This window comes from Cimex lectularius, unplaced genomic scaffold (genome assembly GCF_000648675.2).
Source record: "Cimex lectularius strain Harlan isolate CLEC.00 unplaced genomic scaffold, Clec_2.1 scaffold33, whole genome shotgun sequence".
In the NCBI taxonomy this organism is placed as follows: Eukaryota; Metazoa; Arthropoda; class Insecta; order Hemiptera; family Cimicidae; genus Cimex; species Cimex lectularius.
In genome coordinates this window covers 1,190,025-1,205,726 of record NW_019392683.1, presented here as the reverse complement: position 1 = coordinate 1,205,726, position 15,702 = coordinate 1,190,025, and the positions used below count along the sequence as shown (strand labels likewise).

At 36.2% G+C, this 15,702-nt stretch overlaps 1 protein-coding gene across 4 annotated transcripts in view; it reads right to left on the bottom strand.

Moving 5' to 3' along the window:
* Positions 1-15,702, bottom strand: part of LOC106662489 (growth hormone secretagogue receptor type 1-like) — a 313,348-nt gene that overhangs the window by 19,883 nt on the left and 277,763 nt on the right. For all 4 annotated transcript variants that reach the window (XM_024225718.1, XM_014386625.2, XM_024225719.1 and 1 more), the window contains one exon: positions 4,841-5,021. In XM_024225718.1, the coding sequence (XP_024081486.1) occupies positions 4,841-5,021 (181 nt within the window). The remainder of the gene's footprint in view (positions 1-4,840; positions 5,022-15,702) is intronic.

Below are 15,702 nucleotides of genomic sequence, written 5' to 3'. Positions count from 1 at the left end.
AATAAACAAATTGAGTTTTAATAACCTTGTTGCCTAGTTTCGAATTTCTACCTTTAAAATATCTAATTACAACCTAAGACTACCAGAAACGACTTGAGACTTGCAACAATCTCCTTGGTAGAACTCTTCAACTTGAGGCTTCCATACGCATCTTGATACTTTAAGTTAGTTTAATGTTAAAAGCAAAGCGAGTTGAGATTTTCAGAACTATCTATTAAAATTGGAAGGTCCATGATGCAATTGAAAGACCTTTAAGAACCTTTATTTTTAAAGGTCACAAATGTTCAACCTCATACGCCACAAGAATTACTTTGTCGAAGTGAAATATTCAATGTTAACCTTTCAATACCTTTGCTCCATTTAGGTTAGAAATACTTAACCACCAATGCAACTCGTTCCCACACAAAAGTAAACAACGTGAAAATCGTTTACTTTTTCTTTTCAATTTCCATCATCAAAAAGGTGAATGTTGATTTCTCTACGAAGAGGTTCGAAATGTTCTAATGAATTAATAACCTCATTTTTATGAGAACATTTTTATTTTGTGGCTCGAAATATTTAAATACTTCATTCCTTTGAAGTTAGAAATATTTCATGAATCTCAGATACGCAATTGAAAAACGTCAATATTGACTTGAAAAACCTCTACAGAGGTTAGAAATATTTAACCTTAGCATTCTAAGATCTCTCTTTTATTAGGTTCTAAAAGTAAGAATAACAATACTCAATTAATTAAATTAGAAGTTTGTGGCATGGGCGATCGAAGTCACGGTAGCTCAAGTGGTAGAGCAGCGGCATATTAATTCCATCCCTAACCATCCCTAACCATCCCGAAAGTCGTGGGTTCGAATCCCGCCTGTGACACAAGTTTTTCATTTCGAAAAAATTTGTGTATAATTAATTGAGTATTTATATATTTAATAGAAGCTGATAAAATTTAGTATTAAGAATAACAATATTAGTTTTTTATATATGTATTTTTTATGAGAGTATTTCTACTACGAGGTTATATAGAACCCTGAGCCGGAGGTTTTGAAAAAAAGCCCATTTGAAAGTATGTAGGGTTTGAAAGCAGGGCCGCTCGATTCGAACCCGGGACCATTACGTTAGTGATGAGCGCCGTGTCAACGCCTAAACTGTTGCGGCCACTCACGCCCCTTAACTTTATTAGTAAAGCAAGGAAAAAAGAAGAACCTTCTTTTTGGTGGTTCAAAATATTTATATTGTCAAGAATATTCCATATCCAAAGTAAAATAAAAAGAAAAGCATAAATCCAGTAAACTTGTAGGCATAAATCCAGTAAATCTCCATTGTAGTTCGAGGTAGTACCTCAGACATCCCAATATTTCACTCATTGAGGTTAGAAATGCATGGTTCTTCAAGAATCTCACGTACGCAATCGAAAAAAGGTAATATTGACTCCAAAAAACCTTCATAGAGGCTAGGAATATTTAACCTTAGAATTACAAGAACCCGAAGTAATTAATTTTCTAAAAAACTAGTTACCATATAAATTAGAAATACAAATTATAAAGGTGGGGTATGTTGTTCAACCACTTCTTGCAAACTCTGAGTAAAAACTATCTTTTAAGTAGAAATGCTGAAACTGGGTAGGTTGATAAAATAAACCTTAGATTCTCAAGAACATTCTTCATTGTGGTTCGAAATATTTAACCTTACAAGAAAAATTTTCCCATATGATACATTAAAATTATCCAAGGGAGACTGAAAAACTCTCTTCATTGAGGTTCATAATATATAACCTTCAAGAATCTCATAGACAACCAGCATTGACCCTGGAAGAGGTTAACTATATTTAACCTTATCCTTACAAAAAGAACATCTAATCTCAGAAGAATCGTCCAATCTTAAGAAACTATGTATCCTTCCTGTATTTCATATATAACCTTCAACCTCAATATATAACCTTCAAGAATCTCATAGATAACCAACATTGACCCTGGAAGAGGTTAAAAGTATTTAACCTTATCCCTACAATAATAATAATAATAATAATAATAATAAGTTTATTGCACAAAAGAAGAAAAAAGAAAAATTACATATAATTCAAACAAGAAAATAAACTTAATACGGCAAGGTAACCGTCTGCCGGATTATCCTTACAAGAAAGAACATCTAACCTTAGACGAATCGTCCAATCTTCAGAAAATATGTATCCTTCCTGAATTTCATATATAACCTTCAACCTCAATATATAACTTTCAAGAATCTCATAGACAACCAACATTGACCCTGGAAGAGGTTAAAAATATTTAACCTCATCCTTACAAGAAAGAACATCTAACCTTAGAAGAATCTTCCAATCTTCAGAAACTATGTATCCTTCCTGTATTTAACCTTAGAAGAAACCGAGATTCAATTACTAACACATTTGCAACAGAGTCAATAATAGACAATCTACAATAATCTCCTCAGCAGTTCGAAATCTTAAGCCTTATTCTTAAGAAAACCTGCTCCATTGTTATCGAAAATAACTTCTCAAGAGTTCATTAGTTTTCGTGGTCCGCTTGACCAATTAATATATTTCAATTAATTAAGGTTTTTTGTTGAGATAAAAAGTCAGGTGTCCCGAGCGGGATTCGAACCCACGACCTTCGGCTTGATACGCCGGCTGCTCGACCACTTGTGCTATCGTGACCTCGATCCACTCGGACACTAACTTCCCATTTCAACCCAAAATTTTGGATTTTCCCTCCTTTTTGCCATTTTTAAAATGTGTAATATATTTGATTCTCGGCGACAAATGAAATGGCCGCGGAGAGCTTTAGTGAAGATACACTGCTCTACCACTTGAGGCTATCGTGATCTAGAGCTGCGGCGTATCTAGCCGAAGATCGTGGGTTCGAATCCCGCTCGTGACATTGACTTTTTATCTCATCCAAAAACCTTAATTAACTTCTCAAGAATCATCATCCTTTCCAGAATGAACCTAAGTTTAGAAATATGTAACCTTAGTCTTCCAAGAACTATGCTCCATCGAGGTTAGAAATTTTTAACCTCCAATAAACTCAACTCATTTAAATAAGAAAAAAGTTAAAGTATTTAACTTCGGACTTTCAATAATACACAGTTTACAAATTACCAACTGGAGACTTAAAAAAAATAGAAATGTACATTTTGCTTAGAATTGTTTTCAACCTGTGAGTTCTCGGTCATGACATTTCTAAACATCGCTATCTTGAGATTAATTTTGTCGTTTTGTATATTTTCAGGTATTTCATGTAAATTTGATAGTTTTTTGATATTTCACTTTTTTTTTAATCTTGACGTTTTGTACATTGAATCGTTTGTGTTAAGAAGATCTTACGTTCTGACTTCCTCATATGTTGAAAGCATCTATCCTGAAAAATCGATATAAGATCATGATATTTCGACAAACATCAATGTAGGTTTTTAGTATTTTGAAGATATTGCTACATTATGAGAAACATCAGAATAAAACAGGATAACACCTCGATAAAATTGGTCCGGCATAAAACGGAATGGTCATCTCTTTCCACTAACCATCGGGGGAACAGCCCCTCCTCATCGATAATACATCGCCACTGCCCGGACTGGAACCGGGCCAAATCCCGATAAAATAGAAGATTGGGACCTGCATTGTTTCCTGGAGGGCCGTTTTGCCTCCGAGCCTGGAAAATTTGCCCCGATCTGGAAAACCAAGCCGGCATCCGCGCGATCGACGTTTATATTCATAGGAGATTTTGAAGGGAGTGGAAAATTCGCGGAGTAATGTCTTAAGCACTGTTTGTAGACTTGAGACTATACAGGACTTAATCTGTTTGTCGAACTACTCTCGACTACGAGGCCTGGTTATAACAAGAAAATGCGAACTCTTCAGTATACATTTATTAAGATTAGCAATATAAATTCTATTCTTGTTAGATAGTTCTTTTTTCCCCATTTGATAGTATTATAACTATAATGTAAAGCTGGGCATGCTAGAGATTTTAATTTTACGCAACAAAGTAGAACTTACGATAATCAGTTTTTTAATAAATGGAAATTTTCTCGAATGTTAAAGAATAAAAACGGTTTCAAGAAATTCACAGCGTGTTTTCTTTTTTTATTCATCGACCCCTGCGTAAATTGTACCTTTTTTCTATCCTCTGCCGGCCGAGACCGGATGCGATTTACGTACTCGGGGACTGCCAAAGCGGCGAAGGCGAAAAGCGAAACAATTTTCCGCAAGTAGGAGTTAAAATTACTTCTCTCCTGAAGAGGAGCATTTAGTTACAAAATCGACCCTGGCTATTCACTCCTAAGTATTTACGACCGGACGTTATGAAATATTTATGCGGCTGCCGGGGAGCGTTGGTTGCCGTCCAAATACATTATGACACCGGGGAACCGTTAATTCCACCTGGAACAATATACACCGGCAATATATTTACGAAATTAATTGACACTTTATTTTGGTTTATATTGATGATGTCTCTCCTAGTGGGAGGCGACGTGGGAAGAAACGGTTAGCTCTGGTTGGGCTTTGGGACCGACTTTCACGCTGGAAATATTCCTCTTTTCTAGCCCTATCAAAAAAAAAAGGTAGACTTTTAAGAAATTAACATTAGCAAAACTACGAACTACATTATATTTAAATGTTTAATTCATTTTTAGTAAATAAATAAACAATAAACCGGCCTAACAGTGCAGCAGCGACCTGTACTGCCAACCGGACCGAGCAATTCAGTTAATATCATTTTCTTAACCTTCTCTGCGTTGAAAAATATCCGTACGTTTAACCTCAATAACATCTCGGAGTTATGACAAATCCACACGGATTATCTCTAATCTTGGATACCGGACCCTTGGCGTGTACCTTGTGAAGAGGGCGGCGAACGCCCATGCCAGCAGACAGATCAGCATGGCTCTCGTCTTGGTGCAGACATAGCCGGCTCGCAGGGGCTCGCAGATGGCGTAGTATCGTTCGAAGCTGATCGCCAGGATCGTGAGAACGGAAGCGTGTGCTACAGTCAGCTCAACAAACGGCACAGCTTTGCCTGTAAACACAAAGAAACACGTCAGAAAACGTATTAAAAAAATTCCCACCCTAAAAACAACACATAACATGATACCTAAGAGCATACAGTTAATGAACTTTCTTATCATATCCAGTACAGAAATACTCTGTTTATGTAGTAAGGTAGAAGAAGCTTCAAAATTTTTCCCTCCAAGAATCAACCTGCATCTTTCGGTAAAGACATCTCATCAACACGGGACAAGGATATACCGTCTGATAATCCGCCCAGAAGACTTTTCTTCTATACATAATAAAACTCACGAGGAAGCAGAAAAAAGCCGAAGTATTGTGGGTTTTAGTCGAATGGAATATTGGGAAAGATAAGAAATTCTCTCTGACTGTAAAATCCTGACAGAACAGGACAGTACGTTAAACCGGCGGATTAATTTGAACAAGAAGATAGATAGATATACTTTATTTACAAAATGAAAAAAATTTACAGTTAAAAATAAAAAACAGTATTATTATGGCAAGGTATTAAAACCGTCAGCCAGAGTTCGGAGTGCATTACTATCCCAAGAATATGCATAATTATATAATTATAAGAAAAGGAGAATTTAAAATATCAACTTCAGAGGTTACAATTATTTACAGGATTTTCAAATTACAAGGTTGAATTGCGATAAACTTTGAAAATAATAAAAATGACACTTCAAAGATCAAAAGGATTCTAACTTACAAAGGGTCCCCCACAGGCCAACAGAATTCGCATTTAGAAGCCCACAAACTAGAAATTGTATGTATTAAGACAAACAGAACAAAAAAAAAAAAAAAAAAAAAAAATAAGACGAACAGAATATTAATTCCCTACATTCCAATGTATTCATATCTGTAAACAAAGGCTTTCCGAGCAAAATCAACAAGACCCCGGCAATCGGAGCCGTTCAGAAGGGCTATGAGCTCTTCCCTCGTCAGAAAACCCTTACCCACATACAGATACCTCAATTCGTTAAGGACCGAGCATCTAGCGAGAAAATGAAATGCATCCTCACGATCACCTGAGTTGCATAGAGAGCACACTGCAGCGGCAGGAGTACTCCCAACCCAAGGCCTGAAATTCAGGAACATCTCCCCTCGAATTTTAAACCACCAGCGGAAAAAAGAGAACGGGACATCATTTGCTGGAGCAGAAAAAACATTGCAAGGAGTTAGGGAATGATTCAACTCCTTGTAGAGTTGGAATCTATTTGAGTCCACGGCACGAGAAATACAACTCTCTCGATGACGAGCCCCCAAAATATGAAGAAGATTGGAAAACATTTCAGACCACGCTGCAAATGAACAAGAAGACACGGAGAGTTTAGATAAAAGATCCAGGATAAAAACGTTTTTAAACTACCTTTGAGGCTATAAATTCAATCGTGTGACCTAAAGCTGAAACTGATTTATAATAACAGTCAAATTCACCGAAAAATGAAGAAATTACGAGAAAGGACAATGATCCTTAGTTAGGTACTATATTCTATTCTCCTATTAATGTAATAACACTATACGTAAACTAGCTGAGTATTAATATATGTAAGGCACGTAAGTATAAAACGTAAGACAGTAATGTGTGGTGATTAGTGACCTTGATTTAAATATTATTTTTCATATCGGAGCTGTTTCTTTTGGTGTGTTCGATAAACTTTTATTTTCGCTAAAAATAATTATTTGTCTTTAACAAAATATAATATACCGATATTTTATTTATAAAATATAAATTTTAAATTAATATCAGCACTAAATATTAATATATTAGTGTGATTGCTAAATTTATAACATTTCGCGTTTATGCTTATTCGGAAATCGTGAGATGCGGTCTGGTGTAACGTAGGCTTTAGAAAAACATTTTCTTTATCGTGCCAACGTTTCGATCTTTATTGAGATCATCTTCAGGGCTCAAAGTGTTTGTTTTCTGCGTAATTGTGCCATTCTTGCGTGTCGTGTTGAGGGGCACACTCCGAATAATAGTAAGACAGTAAGTTGGGGTCTGCTGTTTCGGTCGGATTTGAAAATCGTATATTGAAAAAGTATTGTCATATGGTCTTTGCCCACCACTCTTGTTGGTTCGGAATTTCTTTACTTTTTAATTTTGCTTACGTTGTGACAAAATATTACAAAGCAATGTGTTGCAAAATATTAAAAGACAAAGTGATAATAAAAAACTAAATCAGCATTATACACGTTCTATGATATAGTTTTTCTCATTTTTAGTTATTCATAGATTTTGTTCTCATTCATAAAAAGGACTACCATTTGGCCCCAGGGACGAAATGAAAAGGATGTTTGTATACAAACAAATTTCCGGACAGAAAATACTACCAAAACAGAAATGGAAAAAAAGGAAAGACCATTCAGCTGAAAACGACACCATCTGATGGTACAATGATGGATCCAGAACGCAAGAACGAATATATTATTACATCTTACAATGCAATAACATGCCAATAAACTGAATACTTTTCTGTTCTGTTTACACATTGAGCATAAAATATAATAAAACACCACTCGAAGAAAGACGGAAGACAATCAGTGAAGTGATGTACATGAGGATATTTTGCATTCTGTTAATCGTGATCCCGAAACCAGTACACGTGCGTGTTTACCAACCAGTAGACCTGTTTTACAATGGAGTAGTTGGGATACCTTCCGTTTTACGAGGGTGATTGACGTAGATGAGGAAGAAATCAACTCACTGCTCGTGGTCATTTCGTTCCAAATTTTGCACCCCCTTTCTTCGAGTGAAAGAATCAGTTTCCCTCAGCCTCTGATGAAGTGGTTGGAAGGTGCGATTTGCTAGAACGTCTTAATGTGGAAAACGAGCTTGGTATTCTCCCCTTGCAGCAGTAGCATTACCGTTGTAGTAACCGTAAATGAAATAAATATCAGCAAGATGTGCATTAGGAAACAAGGACATAATTTAAATCACCAACCTGAGGAAGTTGTCAGTTGATAACGTAAAGCAAACTGATTGAATTGAACATTAAAGAACTAACACGAAACTGAAGAGGCAAACGGATTTCCTGCAAAAATTGAACGTGCCCACATCATCGACATTTTTTTTCAACAAAATGCAAAATTTTTGGGCCTTCCAGAAGAGCAATCCAAAAAGGTGGGCATACTGCTGGAAGCTAATTGAACGGAGAACTTTTGAGGGAATTTGCAAAGCTTCAGGAGTTTCTAGTTATTAACAGTTACCAATCCAACATTTAAAAAATTCCAAATTTCAACATTATTTTTCTAAATTTTTCGTAGAATGTTTTCAATGAATATTTTCAACAATTCTGCGATGTAAATAGGTTTCCTTACAGCAAATCTAACGTTCTTTCACGTGGCATAAACCAGATTTAAGTCCAAAAATTTAAAAAAAACTCCAAAACCTGAAATTACTTATTTACCGTTGAGATTTGGACAGGGGTGTATAGGAAGTTTGTAGTATACAGTGAGTATATATCGTAGTTTCGTTGGAAGCATTTTTAGAAAAGGTTATTTATTATAGCAGCTACCAGGTTGAGTCTCTGGCTACGGTTTCTTTAACAAAAATATTTGTGTTCGATAACTAAAACTTCAAAGATATATTTTATCGCTTTGGCCAGACATTTTGCTTAAGTCGGTGAGGTGATGAATATTTAGTTCAGTGGTCAGGCTAATTGGTTTTGTATGTCGTATCGGCCTATTTCCGTATCTCTGGACACACATTTTCTCTTCTCCTCTCTTTATCAAATCCTCCTAAAATTATAACAAGGCTATTCACTCAATCTGTGAATCGATTTTGAATACTAAACGAACTTTCAAGTGGGAAGTACCATCACAATGGCATCAAAATTGTACACAATTCAATTAATAAATTTATATGCAAGGTATTGGTTGAGATAAAAAAGTCAGTGTCACGAGCGGGATTCGAACCCACGACCTTCGGCTAAATACGCCGCTGCTCTACCACTTGAGCTATCGTGACTTCGATCCACTCGGACACTAACTTCCCATCTCAACCCAAACTTTCGAATTTTCGCTCCTTTTTGCCATTTTTCAAATGTCGTGTAACCTATTTGATTCTCGGCGACAAATGAAATGGCCACGGAGAGCTTTAGTGAAGATATGCTTCATTTACATTATTAAATCCATTAGATTTCGTGGTCCGATTGGTCGTGGGTTCGAATCCCGCTCGTGACACTGACTCTTTGTATATCAACCAATACCTTACAATTAATTCAATTAATTAATTGAAAGATGTTATTTTAGGGGACCGCGGTAGCCGAGTGGTTAGCATGAGAGACTCGCACGCCGCGGTCGTGGGTTCGATTCCCACCGTCGCGTCTGGTCCTTTTTTCACGATGTATGAACAGACATACAAGAATTCGTCACCATGGTTAATATGCATAGATCATAAGGAAAAAAAATGCTATTTGGTCTATCGGACCACGAAATCTAATGAATGTATTTAATTTTTTTTCTGTGTCGACCTAAAATTTAGTTCATATATAAATCGACCTCTCATGCCGTAAATTTACTTTAAATTTTATATTATTTCAGGTTTATAACTTTTTTTGCAATAAAGTATATATCATTTTTATTATATAGTAATTACAGATATGTTGCCTGTATTAAGGAGCGTTAAGCACGTGTACTTAATTTCTCAAAGATCAATACTCTGCGCAGTTAAGTGCAATAATTAAGAAAGGTACCCCCTGTAAAAGCCTATCGAGGTTTAAGGCACAGGACCAAAATAAAGGATATCATGGATGATATTCTCTTGAAGACCCATCTTCAGAGTTGGTTCCAAATGGATGGGTGTCATCCAATTATGGAAAAGGTGTTACAGAATGGATAGGATAATAGTCCTCGTCGAGTGATACGGCCAGCCCAATCAAAGATTTAATTCCGATGGACTTGCACAAACGAGAAACCCTTAAAAATGAAGTCTATTTCGTTTCTGTCACAACTAAGGACGAGTTCATAGAAATGATTCAAGAATCTGCTCTTATGCGAGAGGAGAAGAAATATGACCACATGACTCCCTTTTTGCCATTTTTCGAATCCTGCTCGTGACACTGACTTTATTATCTCAACCAATACCTTACATAAAGATTAATTAATTGAAAAAAATTAATGGTCGAACTCTAATGTATTGTACGCAATGTTGGAAACAGTCAGGTTTGGACATGGCAGGAGAGGATATATTTTGCTGTTTCAATGAACTTTTCTGAATTAAATACAGGATTTCTTTTGCTGAAACTATGTATGCGTCTGAGAATCGTATGAGCACGCGTCCATTAGCACCAATTCGTTCGGTCGTGTTGGGAGGTGTACGGCCGAAACACTTTCCGATCCAAATAAAGTTGGATTTTCCAGTCCTATTCGGCCGAATGGTTACTTCAACTGTCAACCACGTGACATCACGCGCTCACCATTGTTTAACGCCGTTCTTTGCTTTTCGTTTCGTTTTCATTTCGATGGATTGCGAAAAATTGATAAGAGCGGTTGAGGAGCAGGCTCTTGGGACATGCGTGATCCCACTCTATCATCGGAGAGATGTCCAGCGTAAGCTGTGGCCAAGGATAGCTTTAGAAATGGAACTTACAATATTTTTGTTTAGTTCTTTCATTCCATTTGTATGTAAACTAAGAATTTTCGAACAGCAACAAATCTTCTACATCCATTTGGGCTGTGTCGTGAACTGACGAAAATCGGCTACAGTGGACGACGGCGTTCGGCTATATTGCCGGTCGTCCGTTTGGTCAAATAGTTCGGCTCTTGAACGACAATGGACGAGCAGCAATGGAAAAGAACGAGACAATTTTCTAATCAATCTATTCATTAATAAAAGGTGTGAAACCTGTTAGTACAGTGTTAAGCTCTTTCTGAGAAAATGTCGGACTCGATTCAGCATTTTGCAGTCTACTATGGGATTTGTTAGTTTAAATTTAAAAATATTTTATAAACGTATGTTTTAAGTTAAATTTTTACTGTGTTAAATCATAAAAAGGTATTTAGTAAAACACTGTAAATTAAATTAGGTATTTTATCTTTGAATTAAAGGATGTTTTATTACAGAGTAAGCAGGACGCACTTAATTAACTCTGATTACTTTGTATATTCCTGTTTGCCCGATTTCCTATCAAAAACAAATTCAGAGATGAGATTTAACAAGCAAATATTTGTCAGCGGGAATCTCCGCTGAGGTTTAAAGCTGTGATCATTCAACCGAACTCATACTTCTCAAATAGACCTGTCACTTATTTGCAAAATGTTAACCGTGGCTACCCAATAAAATAATTGGGACAGAGTTAAACGAGACGTTGAAATGTTTTTGCTTCGGAACTTCTCGTTGAGTGGTAATCCGCGTTAGCACGAGCGTGAGAAAAGCGCTTCGGATTTTAGTGACTTTCGGTGTTTTCGACGACAGCGGCTATTACGGTGCGGTGGTGCTTTGAGGTGGTTTGAGACGAAAGGAAATGAGGTGCTTGTGTTTTAGAGCCGGTTTTCAACGAGAAACCTTCAACGTTATCAGTCAGGCTAAACGCTTCGTCAAGCGGAAGAAGAAGGCAATGTTAAACACGATAAAAATACACTGCATCCATTGAACAAATTACAGAAAAATCAATCACGCTCCTAATCTTTATGCTGCATTTTTTTTGGAGTCGTTTGGTTTGCGTTACTCACTACATTTGTTTCAATTTTTTCCGAATGTAAGAGTTTGGTGACGTTTTTTCTTTCTATCCAACAATAAAATACACAATTTTTCACTACGGTATAAAATAACCACCTCACGCAGGACTGATCATGAATCAAAACCATAAGTGAGAAAGAGTCGCATTCGACGACAATAAAAAAGAAAGTAATTCCAGGTCAGGAGTGGTTGAAAACTACTTTACAATACTTTTTCAAAATTAATTTTCTTGAAATTCCAAGGGCTATGCCAGTATTCGAACCTAGAACCGCCAGCGTGATAGATCCAAAGCTCGAACCATTTCGGCCACCGAGTATGTTCGAGCGTAGTTTGAGTAATTATATATATATATTTTTTTAAATTAAATTTATTTATTAAAACTGGTCTTATTAGACCAACCATTAATTTTACAATAATATTATAGAATAAATAAATAAATGTTTACATTCTTATAAGCCCATTGGTACAATAAGATTTACATTTCACTATTCACTATTCACTTTTACCTACACAAGTTCATATGGCTTTGTTCTTTTTAATCTTCTGACTATGTTTCGGTTATGTAAGAGTTTGGTCGCTTCCACATTCTCGTGCTGGCTGAGGCGAGTCTGGTGTTTGGCGGCAAATCTTTGTATTTCCGCCATGACTTCAGGGATCTTAAGATCCCTATGTAAGTCCTTATTCCTTATGTACCAAGGTGCATTGACCATGTTACGTAAGATTTTATTTTGGAGTGTTTGTATGATTTTGATATTGTTGTGTTTGGTACAACGCCATAGTTGAATACCATATGTCCACATAGGCTTTATGACTTTTTATATAATAATATTTTATTTTGTATTGCAAGATTGGAGCCACGTCCTATCAACCAGTATAGCTGTCTATACCTTAAACCTATTTCTGTCCTTTTTTTCTTCACGTGTTCTTTTATTTACACTTATTACCTACACTACCTCTCCACAATCATTCACCTTCTTACTTTTATCCACAATCTCAAATCCAATGTTTATAACCTAAATCCATAGCTTCGACAATGGAGAATCGAGGTAAACTAACAAAATTTCCAATACATAGTTTTCACTCTTAATCGAAAAGCTCTCCCACCAGAATTATTTATACGGCATCCTAATTCATCCAGTGAATAGTGTACAATATCTATTAGGATTCGTGATCCGATTGACCAACTAAGCTCTTTTCAATTAATTAATCTTTAATTAAGGCTTTGTTTGAGATAAAAAGTCAGTGTCACGAGCGGGATTCGAACCCACGACCTTCGGCTAAATACGCCGCTGCTCTACCACTTGAGCTATCGTGACTTCGATCTACTCGGACACCAACTTCCCATCTAGAATCCGCTCGTGACACTGACTTTTTATCTCAACCAAAACCTTAATTAAAGATTAATTAATTGAAAAGAGTGTACAATATCTTGGACTATAACTGGATCAAAGACCTACTTGGAATCCACGTACATGAATAATAGCTGTTCGTATGGTTAACATATTCAATTAATTACTGTTTTATAGTTCTTATGAAAATGTTGTAAGTTCGACGAGTATGTTGTGATGGTTGATCATTAATTATATTAGAGAAGAAGATTGATTTGTTTTGGAAAAACGGAATTTTTAAGGTATGTTATGTCTTTCTAGAACCAAACAAGATCGTTTGAATTTACGAAGTGTTTCATTGACGTTCTAGGTGATTGATGCCACTTCCTTACATAAACGAAAAGGGGATCAACGTCGGTACACCCTGACTAATTTAAAAAAAAATCAAAACTAAATTCAAAACGGCAGTAAATTTTCATCCATCGTGCCAATCCATTAACCGTCTTGTCTGAGATCTGACGAGGGGGCAGCTTCAATAAAAGGTGAAGCCGCATAATTTCAGGAGGGCGAGTATGGCGGAATTTTAACAACGTAATTCCCACGGACAATGATGACGAAAAATATCGCTCCGAATAAAATCGGGCCCTTAACGGCATCCCGAACAATACTATTCCATAAAAGCCTCGAGGCGGTAAATTTTTTTAAATTATTCCCCGACCCCGATCGTCCACGGTGTAGGATACTTTAAAAAGATTGATGAAGGACGTTATCTCTACATAGAAATAAGACTAAATCATTGGTTAATCTAGTAAATTCATTTTGATAAAAGCAACATTGAACTCTGCCCAAGTCTTCTCCCCAAATCAATTTTTTTTTAACTTGACCACTAAGTTAAATTTGATCTTCGGTCTGGTTGAAGTTTACTTAAGGATATTAGTGCTCCAACGGTCACCATCAATGCTAATCCTTAACCGCCGCAAATTACACAAAATAGTAGAATGGATACAACCGCAAATTGTTTAGTGAGTTGCCACTGGGGATCTTTGAGGGCGTGGGAGAGGAACTAACTCTTAGGGCCGACACAGATTTCCAACAGCTGTCACCACTGGTGTAATACGACCCGGCTGTTCGGCTACAACTAATTAATAAACTGGCAATTTGTACAGACAAATTGGCGTAAATAATTAAACGTTTTGAACAGATGAAACATCTTGGAAATAACATTTTACATAAGAATAAAGGTGTGAATTAACAAAAACACATAAATTTTTGGTCTATTCTTTTTACCTTCGTTCCAATTTTAATATCATAGACTCCACTGTAATTTTTCAGGTTAAATTTGACATGGCTTAAATAAACAATGTTAATCGTCAAATACGCGTTTTTGGTTAGATTTGAAGAATAGCAAGACAGGTTAAGGCAGACAGAGGGGGAAAAAGCACAGCTATTAAATTTAGCTTTTTTTCCATTCCCTTTATTCAAAATCCAAGCGATTTTCATCACATCTCATCAAAAAGACTGTAGTTAGGTCTGGTTTGTTCATCCTAGTCCTAATATCAACGGTTTGATCTGTCATCTGAGTTTCGGTATCATATTAAGTGATTAGTTTTTTTAGTTGATTGGTTTTGATATTCGTCGATCTTTTGTAAGTTTGAAAACAAATGAAAAGTTTAGAATGAACACAACAATGAAAAATACAAGAATGGTGTATTTTCATGAATACATTATATGAAATCTCATAGATCAAACGAGCGAATATATGCGGACCTGTCAGACTCCATAATGGCCGGAGAAAACTAATGGTTGACACCTTGCATATCTTATACAATAGTAATTTAAACAGATTGGAACAGTTTTTATACCGGCTAGCCAGTTCTAACGATTTTCCTATGTGTGGTGTTTAGTGACCGTTAGTTAATGATTATTTGAAACTCGAGAAATGCGGTCTGGTGTGACGTAGGTTTTAGGAAAACATTTTCTTTATCGTGCCAACGTTTCGATCTTTATTGAGCGCATCTTCAGGGCTCAAAGTTTTCCTTGTAGATCTGTCATTCTTGTGTGTCGGGTTGAGAGTGCCCAAACATGACAGACAAGAATGATACATCTACACGGAAAACAAACACTTTGATCCCTGAAGATGATCTCAATAAACGTCGAAACGTTGGCACGATAAAGAAAATGTTTTTCTAAAACCTACTCACACCAGACCGAATTTCACGATTTCCTAATAATCGATTTTTCTATGTTTTTAATATCCATATTACTTTGATATGTTTGAAACAAAGAACAGTTTTTAAAGGTGAAATATCAAGATGTGTTTGACAGACCAAAACTGAGAGTAAAGACATTGGGATGATCAGAAACGACCAACCTACTGGCCTAGACAGTGCTAGTAAGTTTTGTCTATTTCTTGGTTTGTAGTGCGATCATTTCCCTTTGTCAACTAGAGATTGTTGTTTCATAAGTTCAATGGCAAACTATCTAGGTACCTTTTCACTATTGATACCTGGAAAAGACAATTGGACGCCATTCAACCACTAGATCACCTCGATCTGTGATGCCAGATTTTTAAGGATTACGAAATAATGCATTGTTTGAGGTTGTATTTTGCCGAGTATGTAAAATAAATCGTGCAAATAGAGATAATCCATGGGCCTACTACACAAAAAAAAGTGTCAATT